The following is an 18,859-nucleotide window of genomic DNA, read 5'->3' on the forward strand; positions in this document are numbered from 1 at the left end:
GCAGTCTACTAACAGAGCTACATCCTTAGCTTCATATTTATCCATAAAGAATGACACAGACATAGGGATGCAGTTTCAGGTTGATAATCTAGCTGTCTAGGGGTAGAGACTTAAAAAGACCTCTAACTTCTCCTGTGAAGAACAAATCATTCTTTTAGCCTCTTTTCTCTTTGATATCTACTGGGTCACCCATTTTTCAAAGAGCAAAACTGTATTCTTGAAACAGGTTGTATAACAATGTGAATGTACTTAATACTATGAACTTAAAAAATGGTTAGGATACTAAATGTTCTTTTGACTACAATTTAAAAAGTTAAAAGTGGTACAGCAGTTAAGAGACTGACTGCTCTTCCAGAGGACTTGAGTTCAATGGGCATAAAAAATAAATTATTAAAGAGTTAAAAAACTGTTGCAAAGGACATATATATATTTGACCCATTAGATGTTTATTTATTTATTTATTTAGTTAAAGTCCAATTAAAATTTTAAACAAGGGGCTGGGTGTGGTGGTGCAGATCTTTAATCCCAGCACTTAGAGGCAGGTAGGTAGATCTCTGTGAGTTCCAGGATAGCCAGGGATACATAATAGAGACCCTAACTCAAAAAACAAAACAATTTTTTTTTTAAAAAAGAGGATTGCAGGAATGGCTCAGTTGGTAAAGTGCTTGCCTTTTAAGTAGGCATGAGGACCTGGGTTCAATTTCTTTTCTACTTCCTTTGTTGGGATATGAAGTATTCAAAGTAGTGGCAACTGAAAATCCCAAATGATAGCTGGGATATAGCACATATAAGACTTACTGTAAGAAAAAGGAGGAGAAACGGGAGGAGGGAAGCAAAGATTAAGTGGTTTGCCTTTCTTATTGAATATCCACAATCACAAAGCTACCGTGAGATCCCATACAGAAAGGGAATACCAGAGGCCAGTCTTCACATAGCCTAACCTTGGGAGGAAACTCAAATCAAGTAAGTGTACAAAAATAAGCCTGTCCTGGTGCCATGAATGCTGTGCAGGCGCTCTACAATTGCTGTTGAACAAAGTTCAATTTCTATTTTCTAGATATACAATTAACTTCTGTGTCAAAGGACATGTATACAAATTTTAAAACTGAGCATGACCTAAAGGTTTCATGGTTTCTACCCTTCAGGCTGGTGACTAATTGGTTGCAACTGTCTAGGTAGTGGGGAAAGAGTTAGCCATGCCAGCTTGTTACAGCAGAGATGACTCAGTCAATGGCATTACAAGGTGAACAAGTGGGTTCCTGCTGCTGCGAGTAGCTTGCACACAGACTCTGCTCTATGGTTCAGCCAAAGGTCTGTCTAGACGGCTCAGAGTTAGACTTTGAGATTTCTGAATTAACAGATGCTTCTATTTCCTCTATGTTGACAGAAATATTATTTTAGCTGAAAAAAAAAATCACGTTTATTTGCTTGGTGGCACATGCCTTTAACCCTAGCGCTTAGAGGCAGAGGCAGGTGGATCTCTGAGTTGAGGCTAGCCTTGTCTATAGCCTGAGTTCCTGGATAGCCAGGGCAACATGCAGAAACCCTGTCTCAAAAAGCACACCCCAAAACAACCAAAAAGCAAACAACTTCCACAAACAAACAACAACAAAAGAAACAAACAAAACAAAGCGCAACACCCACACTGATTGACTGATTGTGTACATGTGTGTGTGTGTGTGTGTAGGGCAGGATGGGCGTACACTACAACTCTTGTTTGGAGGTTAAAGCTGTCAGTGCTTTCCAGTTATGTGAGTTCTGGGGGTCGACTTCAGGTCTTTGTAGCAAGAAGTACCTTTACACACTGGGCCAGCTCAATATTTACTTTTTTAACGCATGACTTAGAAAACATTAAATTTAAGAAATTACTCGTGCTATTTTTACAGTTTACGAGAGCTTACAGAGTAAAGCTCCTTAGCAGCTGATATTTTTGAATTATCTAATCTTAAAACCCGTATCTCTGTGTATACAGTTCTGAAAAGTTTGAAGAAAATGTTCCTTAAAAAAACCAAGGCCTTATCTCCCCTTGCCTCCAAATTTGGTCCTGTAATCTCTGCCACTTTGCAGTCTTCTGTATTAACAGGTCAAAGGATAAAGGTCGTTTGTTTTACATGTACAGATGTCTGTGGGAACTAGAGGATGATGGTGGGAAATGCAACCTAAATAAGCCTTATTTCCCTTCTGTATTTAGACTTCCTGATATCCTTTATGTTTTTTAAAACAAAGACTATGAATATTCATTCTCACAGCTAATAAAATGCACACTATCTATTCACACACACACACACACACATATATATATATATGTATATGTATGTATGTATAAAAATAAACAGAGCTAATTTAAAAAGTAAAACCTTTATTGGCTCTTTTATGGTGTGCAGCATACTCCTGTGCATGGGAATATGTGTGTATGCAGAGTGAACGAGCCCGTGTATGCAGGTTGTGTGGAGGCCACACACAGGTCAAGCTTGGGAGCAGTTCCTCAGAAGCCAAGTACCTTTTTTTCCTTTTCTCTTTTTCCATGTTTTTCATTTATGTGTATGTGTATGAGCACATGGAGGTTCAGGATGGTATCAGGATTCACTCTCAATTGCTCCTCTACCTAATTCATTGAGGCAGAGTCTCCCAATCAAACCAGAGCTCCCAATATGGCTAGTCTTGCTAGCCAGCTTGTCCTGGGAATCCTGCTTCTGTCTTGGCAGGCTGAAATCATAGGCAGGCTGCCATGCCCACCCAGCATTTAGGTGGGTTTCTGGGGCCTCACTTGGCATGTTAAGCACTTTAACTGTTGACCTATCTCTCCTCCCCAATCCACCTTGTTTTTTTTTCAAACAGGGTCTCTCAATGGAACCTGAACCTTGTTGGCCAGCTCGTGAGCCCCGGGGATTTTCTTGGTTTACCTCTGCAGTGCTAAGACTGTAGGAATGTGTGGCCGTCCAGTTCTGACCATGGGCACTGGGAACTGAGCTCCCGTCCTCAGGCTTGCACAGAACCGCTTTCCTGACTGAGCTATCTCTCTAGCCTCTGCTGGGTTTTCATAAGTGGAGGCTGGCTTTGAATTCCTAATCCTCCCAAGTGCTGAGATTACAGGTGTGTCGGTACCATCACGTGTGGCTTAGAATTAAGGTGGGGTCTTTTTGCGATTATTACATTTAGGTTAGGAATTATGCTATAAAAACTTATGGTAAAGTTAGTTTGTGATAGGATTCATAAGCTGCCTTTGGTTTTTCCCATGTTTTCTAAGCGAGAGAAAAAGCTTACCCGTAGCTGTGACTTTTCACCAAATATATAAAGGGCGGCTTGTCGTTTCAAGAGTTGGTTTTGTAGGTAGGTACTGTTACTGAAGGAGGCTGAGTGATCCTTGCCTGCCAGCCTGGCACCAACATCAATGAAGGATGTCGGGGAGCTGATCAAACGGGTGCTGGAACGAAGACTTGCCCATACGCCTTCACAAAAGCCAAGAAAACACAATGAGATGATGTGAGATGTGGCTGAGTAAGACACATGCTCTGGGGACAGTCTTAGTGTAACATAATTTAATCTTAAGGGGTGATAAATCTAAGCCACAGATCATAACACTCATTTGGCATCTGTTTTTCAATATAAACACTACTTGATATAGTAGTTTAAAAATCACTTTGTCTTAAGTTTAGAAGAACTTAAGAAATCATTTGTGTCTCATTTCATGTCATTGTAAATGTGGCATTTAAAGCAAATCTGAGAGACAAGCAGAGTGCGTGCCGCAGGGAGCAGAGTGCAGGCAGGACAGGGAAGGGTGGGAGGAGCACGGGGTCTCTGCAGCTCTCGGGAGTCACAGGAGGAATGCTCTTCTGACTATATATTCAGTTTAACAGGAAACCATATCATGAGGTAAATTAAAAATGTAAGAATTCTTCTAAAGTCAGAGGCTGGGTATAGAATGCAAATCTGGTTAGGTAAAAAATGGCCTAATTTTAAACAACTAAAATTCTTTTATAGAGTCTCCATAAAAACTAGAAAAAATATACAAATTTACTAATGTGCATTTCACTTAATTTAGGAGTTAAAATATATGGTCAGAAGCAGATATCTTTTAAGAGTGAGTCCACCCATAGTAAGAAGACCAAAGAGTCATGTTGTATAAGCCAACCTAATTTATATTAATTAGGAAAAAAAATCAAGGACTTCTGTGTGTGAGGTGATTAAAATATCAAACATCCAAACAGGCCTATACTTATTCCAAGAGCAGCATCTTTAAAGTAACAGAACCTTTCACACATGGCTGCAGAGATGGGTTAAGGGGTGAAGACCTCCCCAAAGTTGGGTTTTCTTGTGTAAACCTGGAAAGGCCATTTCAGAATCTTCCCCAGTGATAATATCTCATTGTTTCTAGATGCCTGACTCTGCCTCAACAGCGCCATGCTGCCGTCTCTATCAGCATTTGTGATGCTGCTTCTCCATCAGCATTTGTGCAGCTTAACAGGCCAGTGTGCAAGGAAAGGGCAGGCGAGCTCTGCCTAACATGGAAGACACGTAATCTCAGGCAGTATGGCAAAGAATGGTTTTTAAATGCAATCACAGGACTGGCATAATACAAATGAGAAGAAAGGATAGAATTTGACAACATGAAAATTTACTTGTAGCATTCACTTTTATGAGAAGGTGATTTTAAAAAGTGACACACTAGCACACATAATACAATACAGTACCTTGATTATGAACTGGTTCCTTAGCTGAAGATTTGGGATTTGACTGAGTGAAACTCTTGTCTCTGTACCCATGCACTGGTAGGTAAGTTAAAGACAGGAGAGATGAAATGTATACAGCAGCAAATGTAGCAATCGAGTAAGAGAAGAATGTTTAGTTCTTAAGGTTAAGTTAACATAGGAGGTAAATGTGCATACAAGTAGACTTAATTAATACACAGAAAGCTTCACAGTAACAAAAGATGAACTGAGTGCCTACTGGACGAATCCTCAGCACCTGTTTAGAAACACTGTAAGCGCAATGAAATGGACAGCACAGCAGACGGGGCCACTAAAACATTATACCAAATGGAACAAGCTTTTGAAGACTGCCGGTCAGAAGTAAGTCTATATAGCAAAAGTAAGGACTTTGGGGCATGTGTCAATATTAGGAGTACACTGGCCCTCATGTTGCAGAGAGTAACAAGCACCATGTATTGTCCCATACATTTGTTTTCTGAGCAAGGCCCTCAACCAAGGGAACAGTGAAGCTCTAGCAACCATTTGGGATAACTGAGGGCATTTTTGCAGGAGAGCATTAGGGAACAGCGAAGCTCTAGCAACCATTTGGGATAACTGAGCGTGTTTCTGCAGGAGAGCATTAGGCATTGCCACACCTCTTCCTTTTCTTCTGTGCATTCAGAAATTACATTTATTTTTCATAAATAAGTTACAAGCAGTAAAAATTCATGATCCTGTGACAATACATAATACCACCAATACAAGTTTGTGATGGCTGAAGTAAATGGCTTCTCTTAAAATTCTTATTTGCACCAAAATGAGAGGCAGTATTTGAGATAATACTTTTGTAATTTGAGTAATATCTTTTTCATTCTACAGAAAGTGTTTTGTGACTATGGCAAACTTTACCTGGTCATAACAAACATGGTGAGTAGTTACGTCATTTCCCCAACAAAGGAACTATTCCAGTTAATTAAGGGAAATAATTATGTGTTCAGAATCACTAATAACATTGTTAGCTTTACAAAGCAAAGTTGCATAACAAGATCTCATAATATGATAAAAGAAAAATCACTGGAGGTGATTTCATTCCTATCTCGCACCCTTGGAAGCAACAATAGACATTCATGGCCTTAGTAGCCAAAGGACACCGAAGTAAGGGCTGCACAAGCTCTGGCTCCCTGCAGACAGGCAGCACCTCTGCAAGGACCTAGGACTATGGCAAAGGCTGGAGGCCAGCAGTGTATTGCTAAGGGTTTTTGCTCTGCCACAGTTTTGTGCTTTGCTGTTGGGACTGTGACACTCAAATGACTCTAGTAAGGCTTGAGCAGTGGAGCTACTCCCTCGGGGTACTTCACTTCTGTGTGCTGGGCTCTCTGCTGAGGCTGTTTTCTCCCATCTCTTTACTTGAAAACTATCTATTTACCCTGTAAGATCCAGATACTCTACTAACTTCTCCAAAGGCATTCAGACCATCAAGAGCTGTAGGAAGCTCTATCTGAACTCTGTTAATTTAACATTGCACTGTGATTACTTGGATAGTCTTTTCTCTAAAGGATCAAGTTCTGGCAACAGTAGTGACCTAATCATGTCTGTTCTGTCCTATGCTGAGAGCTCGACTTGCAGGCATTCGAAGTATTTGTTGATTTTTTTTTTTTTTTTTAACAAACCAATACACTGTGAGCTTTTGCACTCAAAAAGTGAAAAGAATAGTATTAAACAAAGGTATTAGGCATATCTCCAAATACAGTTATTAGCAAAAAAGCACTTGGAAGAAAGTCAGTAATGATAAAATGGTCTGCTACTGTCATGGGGCCAGGGACAGCTTTGAGAACTGGAGTCCCAACTTTAAGTCATTTTACCAAAGGTCTTACTGCATTAGTGCTAATAAGGGCTACTTAGATTTCCCAAGTGATTTTTAGACACCTTGGATATTTAGTACCAACAAAGGGTTTATAGTAGCAAATTTCTGCAAACTGCAGGATCCCCTTCATGGTTTCTGAATAACTTCACTATGTCAAATTAATGTGTCTTTTTTGTTTGTTTGTTTTTTTTTTTTTGTTTTTGGTTTTTGGAGACAGGGTTTCTCTGTATAGCCCTGGCTGTCCTGGAACTCACTCTGTAGACCAGGCTGGCCTCGAACTCAGAAATCCACCTGCCTCTGCCTCCTGAGTGCTGGGATTAAAGGCGTGCGCCACCACGCCTGGCTTAATGTGTCTTTAAAAACATTTTATAATTAAAAGTTTTATGCTTGCTGCATGTGGTATAGATGAATATTGGTTTTGAAAAAAAAATCTTAGAACAGATACATTTTGCATTGTAGCTTAAGATTATAGGAATATGTGTGTGTATATGTATGTATATGTACATATGTGTGTGTATGTAGATATATATGTATATATGTATGTATATATATATAGTGGGTTTACAGGTTTTGTTATGAATTATGATTAGAAAAGTTTGAAAGGCACTGGCCCAGACAGCAGATGGCTTCTAACCTTAGGTCAGTGTAGTGGTTTGAATGAGGATGCCCCACTTGTACCCCTTACAAAGAGCAAACTCCTATGTTTGAATATTTAGTCTCTACTTGGTGAAGGAAGGAAGGATCACAGTGTGGCCTTGTTGAAGGAGGAGTGTCACTGAGGGTGGGCTCTGATTCTCAGTTAGCTTTCTCAGTTACTGCTGCGGTGCCATGTCTGCATGCCTGCCTGCTGCCATGTTCCCTGCCATGGTGGCCATGGACTCACTCTCTGGAACTCTAAGCCTCACATAAACTCTTGCCCTGGCCATGGTGCTTTGTCAAGGCAATAGAGAAGTAAGACAGTCAATGAGAATCACTGCACTGTAAAAGCATTTTCTTTCCTTTTAAATAATTACTAAGCACTAATATAATAATTTATTGAACTCTTATGAAGATCTAATTACTAGGTATTTTACATTTATTATTTTATGTATTTCTCACAATTATCCTAAGTAATATCTAGTAATCTCTATTTTAAAGATGAGAACACTAAGAAATAAGGTTTGTTGGTTTATTCAATATCACAAAGTAGGACTGCAATTTTAATTTAAATATAACTAAAATACACTTTTTAGACAGGGTCTTAGGCTATAACCAAGCGACTTAGAATCTGATTACTGTCTTAGAGTAATCCTCTTGCCTCAATCTCCCAAATAGAATAAACCTTCAATATATAGTGACCTGTCCGACCATGTGACCCTGGACCCGTCAAGAAGTGGTCAAGAGAACCGTGCTAGTGAAGGAGTGATGTGACTCACTACTCTCATGAGACACAAAGTTAGTCTGTTCACACCAAACGACAGAGGGACGGGAAAGAGATGCTTAAGTTGGGTCTGGGGATGGCATAGCTTATTTTCAAGGTAGCCTTACACCCAGCTTAGTGTATGAGATACAGATACAGAGTCAACCAATGTTGCACTGAAGTGGTTCAATGTTAAATAGACTGCTTGCTATGTAAACTTGGCAAAGTTAATCTTAAATATCTGAAATATTTATCCTGGAAATAGTTACTTCAAGGATAAACTTTCAAGTCAAAAACTGTTATTCATATATCTTCACATTTTCTTAAGTGGCTTTTATACAAAAAAAAAAAAAAGGATATATACTCTCTTTATAATCCATCACCTTGCAGATCAATATAAAGTGATCAATATAAAGTGATCTGATGGCCATCTCAACTCCTGTCATTAGATCAGGAAACGTGCATAATGGATACAAGAAGTAAACCATCACTAAGACTGCATGTCAAAGGAAGGAATATGAAAAGAGAAGAGCAAAAAGGAGGCTGAAATGAAAATGGAAACCGGGCTCTTCTCACACAGGCTAACGAAGGGACTGCTGAAGACGCAGTGTCCAACGGGAGAACTCTTGCAGGCTGTGCGAGGACTTACCTAGCCGTGCTCTATCTGATCTGTGTGCATCGCATCTGCCTGCCAGCCGTGCTCTATCTGATCTGTGTGCATCGCATCTGCCTGCCATAGTCACTTAATAGGGGATCTTCTGACTTGCAAACTTACTGCCCTACAGTCTATCACTGTGACTTTACACGGAGGACGTGCACATAAGAGACACATAAAGCAACTGGGATCATAGAGGATGTGCAGGATGTGAGTAAACGGGCTTCTGGAGGATAGGGGAGGCTTTGGGAATTAAGAGACGGAGTAAAGAAATGAGACCTGCTAAAGGCATCTGACAGGCAACTGGTTGGGAGCAAAAGGCTGCCAGAAGTATACACACTAAGTTCACAGAAAATTATAGCAGGGAAATACTTGCATAAGGGATAAGAAATAATAGTTACATCTTCACATATGAATAAAATGGGCTGTAAGCTAGAAAGGCAAATTTTTAAATCTAAAATTTATCTTACAGGCCACCTAGCCAAACATGGAAATAGATAATGTTCTTGAAGGAAGAAGTTTATTAAAACAAACTACAGGGTGGGGTGTTGGTGGGACAATTTATAGTACGTACGCATCTGCTGGAAGTTGTATTCTATTAAAGGTTAAATGAAAAAAAAAAAAAACCATTGACTTACTTTTCCTGGCAATACAGATTAAGCATCCCCGAGTTAACCTCAAGTGCTCTAAAGTCTGAAACATTTAAATGTTAACATGATGTATCAAAAACTTTCTGATTTTGGATTCTGTATTACTGGATGAAGGATGCTTAGCAGTTAAAGTCTGTGTAAATCTTCCAAAATCTAAAAATAAAACAACACTCTAAAATGTCAAAAACATCTGATCCATGGCATTTTCGATAAAAGATATCCAACTTGTATAAACTTTCAGTAGCAAGCTGGGATGGGGAACAATTCAGCTGTAGAGTGCTTGCCTAGCACATAGGTGGCTTAATCTCACCTCCTCCCAGTACTATATACCCTCAGAGAGGATAAGTGATAACCATTTATAAAAAAGTCTTGGAATATTTTGTGACAAGACAAATCCCAGGACTCTAAGGAGAAATATATTATGTTGCTTTTTGCTTCAAATCCTTTGAAGAAAAAATGAGAAGAATGAAGTTTGTATCTCATATTTTAAAAATCCAGGAAAAAAAAAAACCCTACACATGACTTGTTATAGGGGCTCGGTGTTCTTCCAAACTCATGTATTGGAATCCTGCCCCTGGTACCTCAGAAGTGACTGCGTGTGGAAACAGTGGGGTGCAGATGCAATTAGCTAATATAAGGCCATACTGGAATAGAGTAGGCCCCACTACTATATGACTGAGTCCTTATAAAAAGGAAAAAAAAACTTTTGAAGGCAGATATAGAGTGTCACAGAGAAGAGAGATCTGAGTGATGGCTCTATAAGCAAATGACTGTCATTCATTTCTAGACAATCTTCAGCCCCTAGAAGGCAGTCATCAAACCTTTTCCTCCCAGGCCTCAGGAGAAATCCCCTACTGGCCTTGGCTTTGACCTCCTGTTCAGACACCATCACGGTGCTTTGCTATGGTAGTATAAGGAAACAGAACACCATAGTATCAAGGCCTAACAAATTACCTGGAAACATGACCCAAGAAAGCTGAAAGCTCTTGGGGTTTCTGTGACTTCAGAAAGCATTGATGATGCATTTGCTGACTACCAGAACATGTGTATGGTTCTCAAAAAGGGGGAAAGGTGAATTTTGCAAAACATAAATTATATGTTGACTCTGAATCAAATTCTTCAATGAAGGATTCAAAGACTATTAGGAAAAAAGCACTGAGTTTCATAAGTGATGTCAAAATAATCATAAAATACCAGGTGATGGAGATAATAGTTCTGAATTTAAAACAATGGCATAAATTTAGAAATAAGGACCACGTGGATTTTAGTAAGAACATAGCCTATAAGGACCAATCTTGTTCTTCAGAGCTTATAAGACTCACCTTTGCTTTAGCTATTACCTGTTCTTTTTTATTTTCAAATATGAGAACAGTAATTGACTCTACAGATGAAAAGGTACTATAAAAATAGTTCCTATCCTGGTGGACAAAACTGATACCCAAGTCTAACACAATCGGTAGTCCACATTAGAAAACACCCAAAAGGGTGACATCTTATAGGTACCACTGAGAGCAGCTCTCCAGGCCAGTATGCTAAGGACACCAGCCCAGGTGAAGCACGTGTAAGGGACTCTAAATGGCATTCACCTCAGCACTGGCTTGCATCAGGATGAGGCTTTCCCCACGAGGTAATCTGAAGTCACTGAACACCCAGAGTGCTGCTGTGGGATTCTGTAGAACCCACACCGTTAAGAGGAAAATGAGCAGACTACAGCCCAATAACCTGGGAAAACTCAAAGCTAGTCAAAACACAGGAAATAGGAGAGCAGGTTTTAAAGTAGATTTAGTTTCTAACTACTGATGCTTAGCCTGGCCTTAACTTATTATCGGTCTGTCTCAGCTCCTGAGTGTTACTATCTGATTACAGGTATGCACCACCTGAGCAAGGGTTAACATGTGAAAATTATGTGGCAGTAGAGTTTCAGAAATATGAGAAAGGCCTCTTAACAAAGAGCTGCTTACATATGCCAAGTACTATTTTTTGGGAAGAAAGGAATTACTTGTAACTGACAATGTCCATGCAGAACCCAGATCGTGTAGCTGACTTGTTTACAAGGAGTCTGCCTTTTTATGGGAGTGAGAGGAAGAACCTATGATTGTGACTCCACTGTGAAGCAACAGAACTTTGCAGTCAAGATGCCTGATTTAGAATCATCTTTGCAGAGTAAAAGCAGCTCATAGAAACTTGCATGACCAGAGTGGAGTAACTCCTTCTTCTCTAGCTCCTCATGCCAGTTGCTATATTCAGACGGAGTCAGGAAGAGAAATTTAGCTATCATTTTAGCTTACCCTCAAAGACTAGTATAATTAAAGGTTCTGGAGGCACAGCTCAGGCTGGTATCTATTCTAAGTTTGTAAGTAGTTTTTTACCCTGTAAACTTGGTGGATCATCACCATTTAAACATGATTCTCCCACCTCCTAATTCTCTCAAACTTATCAGTATTTAAGACACCATTAATAATTATACTAATTGTTCCAAAAGGCATAATATATTTGTTATCATACTAGAAATAAATTTGATCATTCATTGGAGAAGGGTAATTAAGAATAACTCAAAAGCAGGATTAGTTGATTTTTAAAACATCCACTATCTAGAAGAATGTTCTCAGCTATTAAACTTCTATTGGTGCTCAGTTATAAAATTGGTCTTACTAACCTCCTCGAGCAAAGCTATTGGATGGGTTTACATCCAAATGTCCTGGCACTACCTGCTTAAGCACAGTGGACATTCTTGAAGACCTCCTTTCAGTCCCTAAAGTCAGCCAAAAAAAAAAAAAAAAAAAAAGAACAAAAAAAACCCATGGTGTTCAGGTTAACATTACTCAAATGACAAAAAGTTATCTTCACAAGTAGCATGTCTAATTGCTGCCAAACATTGTACTGTTTAAATCCCAAAAGCTTTATTAGAGATAACATGGCAATGTTAGTATTTTAGCAGAGATAACACATATTTGAAAGATTATAGAGTTAGGTTTGGCAAGTGCAATCAGAGAATCCAATGATAAATGAAGAAAGGCATGCATGGTGTTACTTTGCAAGAAAAGCCACTTTCTGCTTATGTTGAGGTAATTCAGATAGCTGATTAAGCCAAAGAGACCAACTTCTCAAGTCACATGCGCCTGTCTAACAATTAGGGTTACCTCTACATGAACCCTTTGGGGTTCCATCACATGATAACTGAAACAGAATATTAGTACAAGTCTTAATGCTTCATCCAAATCTACAGAAAACAAACTAATGCAAAAACCATAAAAGGCTAAAGGAATTTGGGGAATTTCAAGTTTATATGATAATTTTAATAAATTACACATTTAATAACCAGATTTTCAAGTTATACATTCATCTTTATAGTATAACTTTATAGACCTTAGGGATTACTTTATGTTTGATATCTCTTACATTATTACTCTTTTTAAAAGAAAATAATTGAATCTCTACACATAGCTACTAATTACTAGACATTAACAGTGGTGCTTTGACTTCTTAGTAAAAGAAGCTAAAGTTATGGTCTTTCATGGTAAAAATGTTACAGTCATGTTGAATGAACTAAAAGTACGATTCTAAAGGGATTAACCTCGGAAACAGACACTGCCTTTTCAGAGGCGTTGTCAAGGAAAGCATCATCAGCCCTTACCTGGGGACAGAGCAAGCGCTGGTCTGACAGTGAGAGTGCTGCTGCCTCTGAGTTTCTGATGGACAATGACTGCAGTCACTAAGGCTTGCAAGTACTTTTCTTGCTCTATGCTACTGGAAGATTCTAAAGAGGAGGTAGAAACTGTAATACAAAAGGAAACACGTATAACTTCATGCTACCACACCCAAATATAAGCCCGTTAGACGTTAAGTGTATTCTGTGGCTTGTCTTTTGATGCTGGTTTCAATACACCTACTTCTCAGGTGCTCATCATTCTCCCATAAAGGGCCCAAGTCTGAAAAGCCAGGGCAGGACTAGTCTTCTAATCACAGGTAGGTGTACTGATAATCAAAATGAACACTAACAAACATCTCCTTGATAACCTTCTCCCATCCTGCCCAGGCTACTGTGTGGGAGCAGGGAGGGAAGAGTGGTATTTCAGAGTAGGCAAATGTGAGGATTCCTGATTGGCTTAACAGATGACATGAGCTTGTGGGGCCCTGCTGCTGGAAGAATAGAGGAAGACAGGAGCAATATTGGAGCCACTTTTGCCACATTCTCTGGTCCTTCTAAAGGAGGGCAGAATATGGGCACAATACAAACAAGTATAAAGCAAACAGTTGGCAGAAATATGAGCCTAGTTGTATGAAATAAAACTGAATCACTGAAATGGGTTTAGGCCCTCTGTGTGTGTGTGTGTATTCTTCAGTTTTTAAAAGAATTATGTGTGTATTCTTCATTTTAAAACTATATTTATTTATTTTATGTATATGAGTACACTGCAGCTGTCTTCAGACACACCAGAAGGCAGCATTGGATCCCATCACAGATGGTAGTGAGTCACCATGTGGTTGCTAGGAATTGACTCAGGGCCTCTGGAAGAGCAGTCAGTGCTCTCAGTCACTGAGCTGTCTCTCCAGGTTGGATACAGAACAAAGTCATATTGTTGAGGCTGACCCTTTAATACTGCTCCTCCCGCCTCCACCTCTCCCAAGTACTGGGGTTACAGGTGTTATTATAGCCTTGTCAAGCTCAGGCCCCAAAAAGAGGTGTACTAAAAGGACAATAGAATTATATATTTTCTTATACCTGAAACAGAAAATAATTAGCATTATTTTTATTTGCTCTACAACAACATCAATTATAAGGGTCATGTGTTGTTTAACTATGACACTATCCTTTCTGATCACATCAATTAGGAGGCACATCCCAATTTGAAAAACGTCAAAACATAAACAGATATATTTATTTAGAAATATAAAATACATACTAGGATATAAAAATTAAATTCCTATCATATTCATCAGGGCACAGTGGAATAATTTTCCTACGGTACCAGAATATGCTTGCAAATGCTCTTGAGCTCACAGGCTTTCTGCCCTTAGACCGGCACACTCTGGCTTGGAAGACCTCCCCCAAAACAGAAAGTGGTAAAATCAACTTCCTTTAATTGCAGTACTGCAGAAAAGCCAACCCAGGCAAATACAGCACTGCACGGTGCCCTCAATCAAGCACATTATGAGGGGGGCACACTGGAGGGAAGTGGATGAAAATAGAGATCTCAAAAAACACATGGCTCTTCTAGACCAGAGACTCTGCATTCTAAAGAGGAAAGAGTGCTACTCCCCAAATCATATCTAATACTGTGGTGGGCCAAAGTTTAACCAGAAACTCTGAAAAGAGTCAGCAAACTACAGCTCAAGACCTTTGGTTACGGTACTCAAAAACATCCCCAGGACAAGGGACAATGTCACTTCCTATTTCCCTAGTTTTCGAAAAGATTCCTTGTCTGAAACCTCTTGAAAGCTGCATTCTAGTCAAGTTTACTGTTGCGGTTCATGTGTATGCCCATGCCACACAAGACAAAACCCCCTTTTATCTCTACAGCTGTTAAATTATCTAGATTACTTTTCAGAAAAAATACCAAAGACTGGTACAATCTAGTTTCCAACAATGGACAGATATTCTGATTGTCAGAATGAAAGCAGCCTAGAACCAAAACTGTTATTGATCAAAATCCAAAGAGAAGATGAGCTATGGTAGTAAGATGGCAGTGCAATGTGACGTCCCACAGGCCTGCCGCTGTCTTCACTTAAGTCCAGCGTTGTGCACTCTGCATGTGGACAGTGACAAAAGTGTGGGGAGTGGCAGCTGGAGCCCAGGTTTTAGTCCCTTTAATTTTGGGGAGACTGTCTCTCTGGTCTTACAATGGCATCTAAACTCCTGTGATCAAGTGGTCCTGCCTCAGTCTCCCAAGGAATTGAGTCCACAGGCCTGGACCACTATGCCTGGCTGAGTTTTAGGAATACTCCTGTGAGAGTTATGCTGTACAGAAATTCTTACCGGCTTGAGGGGAGTTCTGTGATTTGAACAGACCAGCAACTCCCTTCCCATGGAATCCTCCAGATCGAAGGAGCAGAGTACCACTTCTCGAGTTCTTCCAACATACGACGGGCAGGCGATTGTGTCGATAGCAGCGGGCTACTCTTGGTAAACTACTGTCTTGTACAGCTTGAGGTATGACTAAAAGGCCAGGATAGCTTCAGGAATGGCAGAGGGAATAAGAGTGTTTGGGGAGAAGAAGGGTAAGAAACAAGGGCGGGGGGGGGGGGGGGGGAGGAGATAATGTAAAAGTATAAATAGCATAATATTACTGAATTTTAAACATGCAGAAACACATTGGCTGAGATATATCATAAAATTTGGAAGTTCATTTAATTTTTTTTTTTTTTTTTTTTTTTTTTTTTGCGCTAGGGTCTTATCATGTAGCTCTGTTTGGCCTGGAGCTTGTCACACACAGGAAGAAGGCCTTGAACTCACAGAGACCCACCTGCTGCTACTGGGATTGCTAGAAAAGTAAAAGGATTGAAAATCAAAACCAAATGGTTTGGTATGTGCAAATGTCAAACCAAGTTTAACCATTTCATTAACACCATATAGTGATGTTTGTTTATTTACAGTCATGGGCTTATTAAATACTAGCCTGGAATTTGATGGAGATCAACCTGTCTTTGAACTCACAGAGACCCAAAGGTTTGGATTAAAGGTGTGTACAACTAAGTTTATGTTATATCAGAGACTGAAGGAAAGGCCATCCAGAGACTGCCCCACCTGGGGATCCATCCCATATACAGTCACCAAACCCAGACACTACTGAGGGTGCCAACAAGTAGTTGCTGACAAGAGCCTGATATAGCTGTCTCCTGAGAGGCTCTGCCAGTGCCTGACAAATACAGAAGTGGATGCTCACAGTCAACCATTGAACTGAGCATGAAGTCTCCAATAGAGGAGTTAGAGAAAGGACTGAAGGAGCTGAAGGGGTTTGCAACCCATAGGAAGAACAACAATACCAACCAACCAGCCCCCCCCCAAGCCCCCCCCCCTGAGCTCCCNCCAACCAAAGAGTACACATGGAGCGACCCATGGCTCCAGATGCATATGTATGTAGGAGAGGATGGCCTTATGGGCATCAATGGGAGGAGAGGCCCTTGGTCCTGTGAAGGCTTGAGGCCCCAGTGTAGGGGAATGCCAGTGCAGGAAGGTGAGAGTGGGTGGGCCCCAGTGTAGGGGAATGCCAGTGCAGGAAGGTGAGAGTGGGTGGGTGAGCACCCTCATAGAAGCAGGGGGAGGGCGGATGGGATAGGGAGTTTCCGGGAGTGGGGGGAAGCCAGGGAAGGGGATAACATTTGAAATGTAAATAAAGAAAATATTCAGCCAGGCATTGGTGGCATACGCCTTTAATCCCAACACTTGGGAGGCAGAGGCAGGCGTATTTCTGAGTTCAAGGCCAGCCTGGTCTACAAAGGGAGTTCCAGGACAGTCAGGGCTATACAGAAAAAAAAAAAAGAAAAAAAATTCAATAAAAGAAAAAAAAAAAGAATTTTTAAGTTAAAAAAAAACCTTACAATTAATTCTCAGGGAATTTCATATATCTTTTTTAAAAATGTTATTTATTTTTAATTTATCTTTTACACTCCATATTCCATTCCCTGCCCCCTGCTCCCCATTCACCATCCCACTGCTCCACATCTCACACCTCCTCCCCAACTCACTACCTGACCTCTAAACTCTCTGGGGCCTCCAGTCTTATGAGGGTTAGGTGCATCATCTCTGAATGAGCACAGACCCAGAACTCCTCTACTGTATGTGTGTTGGGGGCCTCATATCAGGTGGTGTATGCTGTCTGTTTGGTGGTCCAGTGTTTGAGAGATCCCGGGGGGCCTTCTACAGGGTCACCCTTCTCCTCAGTCTCTTTCAGCCTTCCCTAATTCAACAACAGCGGTCAGCTGCTTCTGTCCACTGGTTGGGTACAAATATCTGCATCTGATTCTTTCAGCTGCTTGCTGGGTCTTTCGGAGGGGAGTCATGATAGATCCCTTTTTTGAGCACTCCATAGCCTCAGTAATAGTGTCAGGCCATGGGGGCCTCCTCTGGAGCTGAATCCCACTTTGGCCCATTTTTCTAAGGACTAAAGATTATCATTTTTTCATATATTTACTAGACACTTCTATTTCTTCTTTTGGGGTCAGAATTACTGGGGGATGGTTTTGTGCACTGTGTATTCAGACAACTGGTTGCAGCCCAGATGCTGACATGGTCACGCATCTCTGGTTTCTATGTTATGATTGGTAATAAAGAGCTGATCAGCCAGTTAGCTGAGCAGAAGTGATAGGGGGAGACTTCTGATTCCAGTCAGGGGGTCCCTAGAGGTAGAGAAGAACACAAGGAGAAACCAACTGGAGAGGGCAGGAGTGTTAAGGCCCAGATGGAATGTTAAAGCCTAGGGAAAGTGTTAAGGCCTAGGTAACTGCTACCTGGCTACTCTGCCATTTTGTGCTGTTACTAATGTTATAAGGAGACTCTCTCATATGTTGTTTCTGCTGTTACTAGACTAGGAAACTTTTTCATGCTCAAGTTGATTGCATATTCTGTTATGTTCTGTGCTTTGGTGTTCTTGGAAACCAACCACTACAGAAGTCAGTTAGAACTGCTTTGTTCTAGTTAGCCACAATAAACTTGGACCCAAATCAACCACCCAGAAGCACTTCCTGCACCCGTGTGTGAGCTTTTATGGCATTTGGCTTTATAAGCTGCTGCTGGGATGGGTCCCAACATAAGAGAGACACCTGCATCTATTTACAATAAAGACTTCCATTTTGAGTAGGGGTGGAATAAAGTTTAAGTTCCCAAGACCTCCTGAGAACTGACATCCCACTTGAGAGAAAGAGCCATGTATATGTAACTGACATCTGGTTGGCAAGTCAAGACATGAAAGTTCGACAAGTCCCCCGCCACAGTTGAACACCCCAACCGATGGGAGCAGGGTAAGTGTACAACAAAGTCATGTTCTTAAGGAAATCCCTTATTCCTAAATCCTGATTGGTGGAATAATGTGGCACAGATGTTTGTAGATATCAGGCTTAAAAAGCCCTGTAGGATCTTAACTCAATGTCACAGTCAGCTCCCAAATCTGTCCTGTGGCCCTGATAGAACAGTCTTGGGGTATGGCATTCAATAAACCATCCCTATTTGACTGAGATTGGTGTCTGAGTGGTTTGTGAGATGACTTCCAGACCCCATAAGGAGGATTCACCATGAGAGGTCAATGAGAAAGCAGCTATGAAGACACACATGGACCAGAGAGAACAGGGCAAGACCAGAAGCAAGAAAGAGGGCATGTAACTGGGTAGTAGCAGCCTAGTCAGGTTAGAATAGATCAGAATCTGCCCAGCTATTAGTGCTTGTGGCTTGTTAATAAAAATATGATATCTATGTGCCTTTCTTTATCCAGGAGCTAAAATGGGCTAGAGTGTACATAGAAGGACACGTGCTCCACTATGTTCATAGCAGCCTTATTTATGTTTTTTTTATTATTTTTATTACATATTTTCCTCAATTACATTTCCAATACTATCCCAAAAGTCCCCCATAGCGCCCCCCACTTCCCTACCCACCCATTCCCATTCTTT

At 40.6% G+C, this 18,859-nt stretch overlaps 1 protein-coding gene across 5 annotated transcripts in view; it reads right to left on the reverse strand.

The window, feature by feature from the left end:
- The window catches only part of Sbf2 (SET binding factor 2), a 355,852-nt gene that overhangs the window by 29,409 nt on the left and 307,584 nt on the right, over positions 1-18,859 (reverse strand). For 3 of the 5 annotated variants that reach the window (XM_029479590.1, XM_021166296.1, XM_021166300.2), the window contains exons 27-30: positions 15,234-15,430; positions 12,891-13,031; positions 4,692-4,766; positions 3,265-3,449 (exon numbers count right to left, since the gene is read on the reverse strand). In XM_029479590.1, the coding sequence (XP_029335450.1) occupies positions 3,265-3,449; positions 4,692-4,766; positions 12,891-13,031; positions 15,234-15,430 (598 nt within the window). The remainder of the gene's footprint in view (positions 1-3,264; positions 3,450-4,691; positions 4,767-12,890; positions 13,032-15,233; positions 15,431-18,859) is intronic. The other 2 variants (XM_029479589.1, XM_021166298.1) reach the window with 2 other exon arrangements.

Source organism: Mus caroli, chromosome 7, assembly GCF_900094665.2.
Source record: "Mus caroli chromosome 7, CAROLI_EIJ_v1.1, whole genome shotgun sequence".
Lineage (NCBI taxonomy): Eukaryota > Metazoa > Chordata > Mammalia > Rodentia > Muridae > Mus > Mus caroli.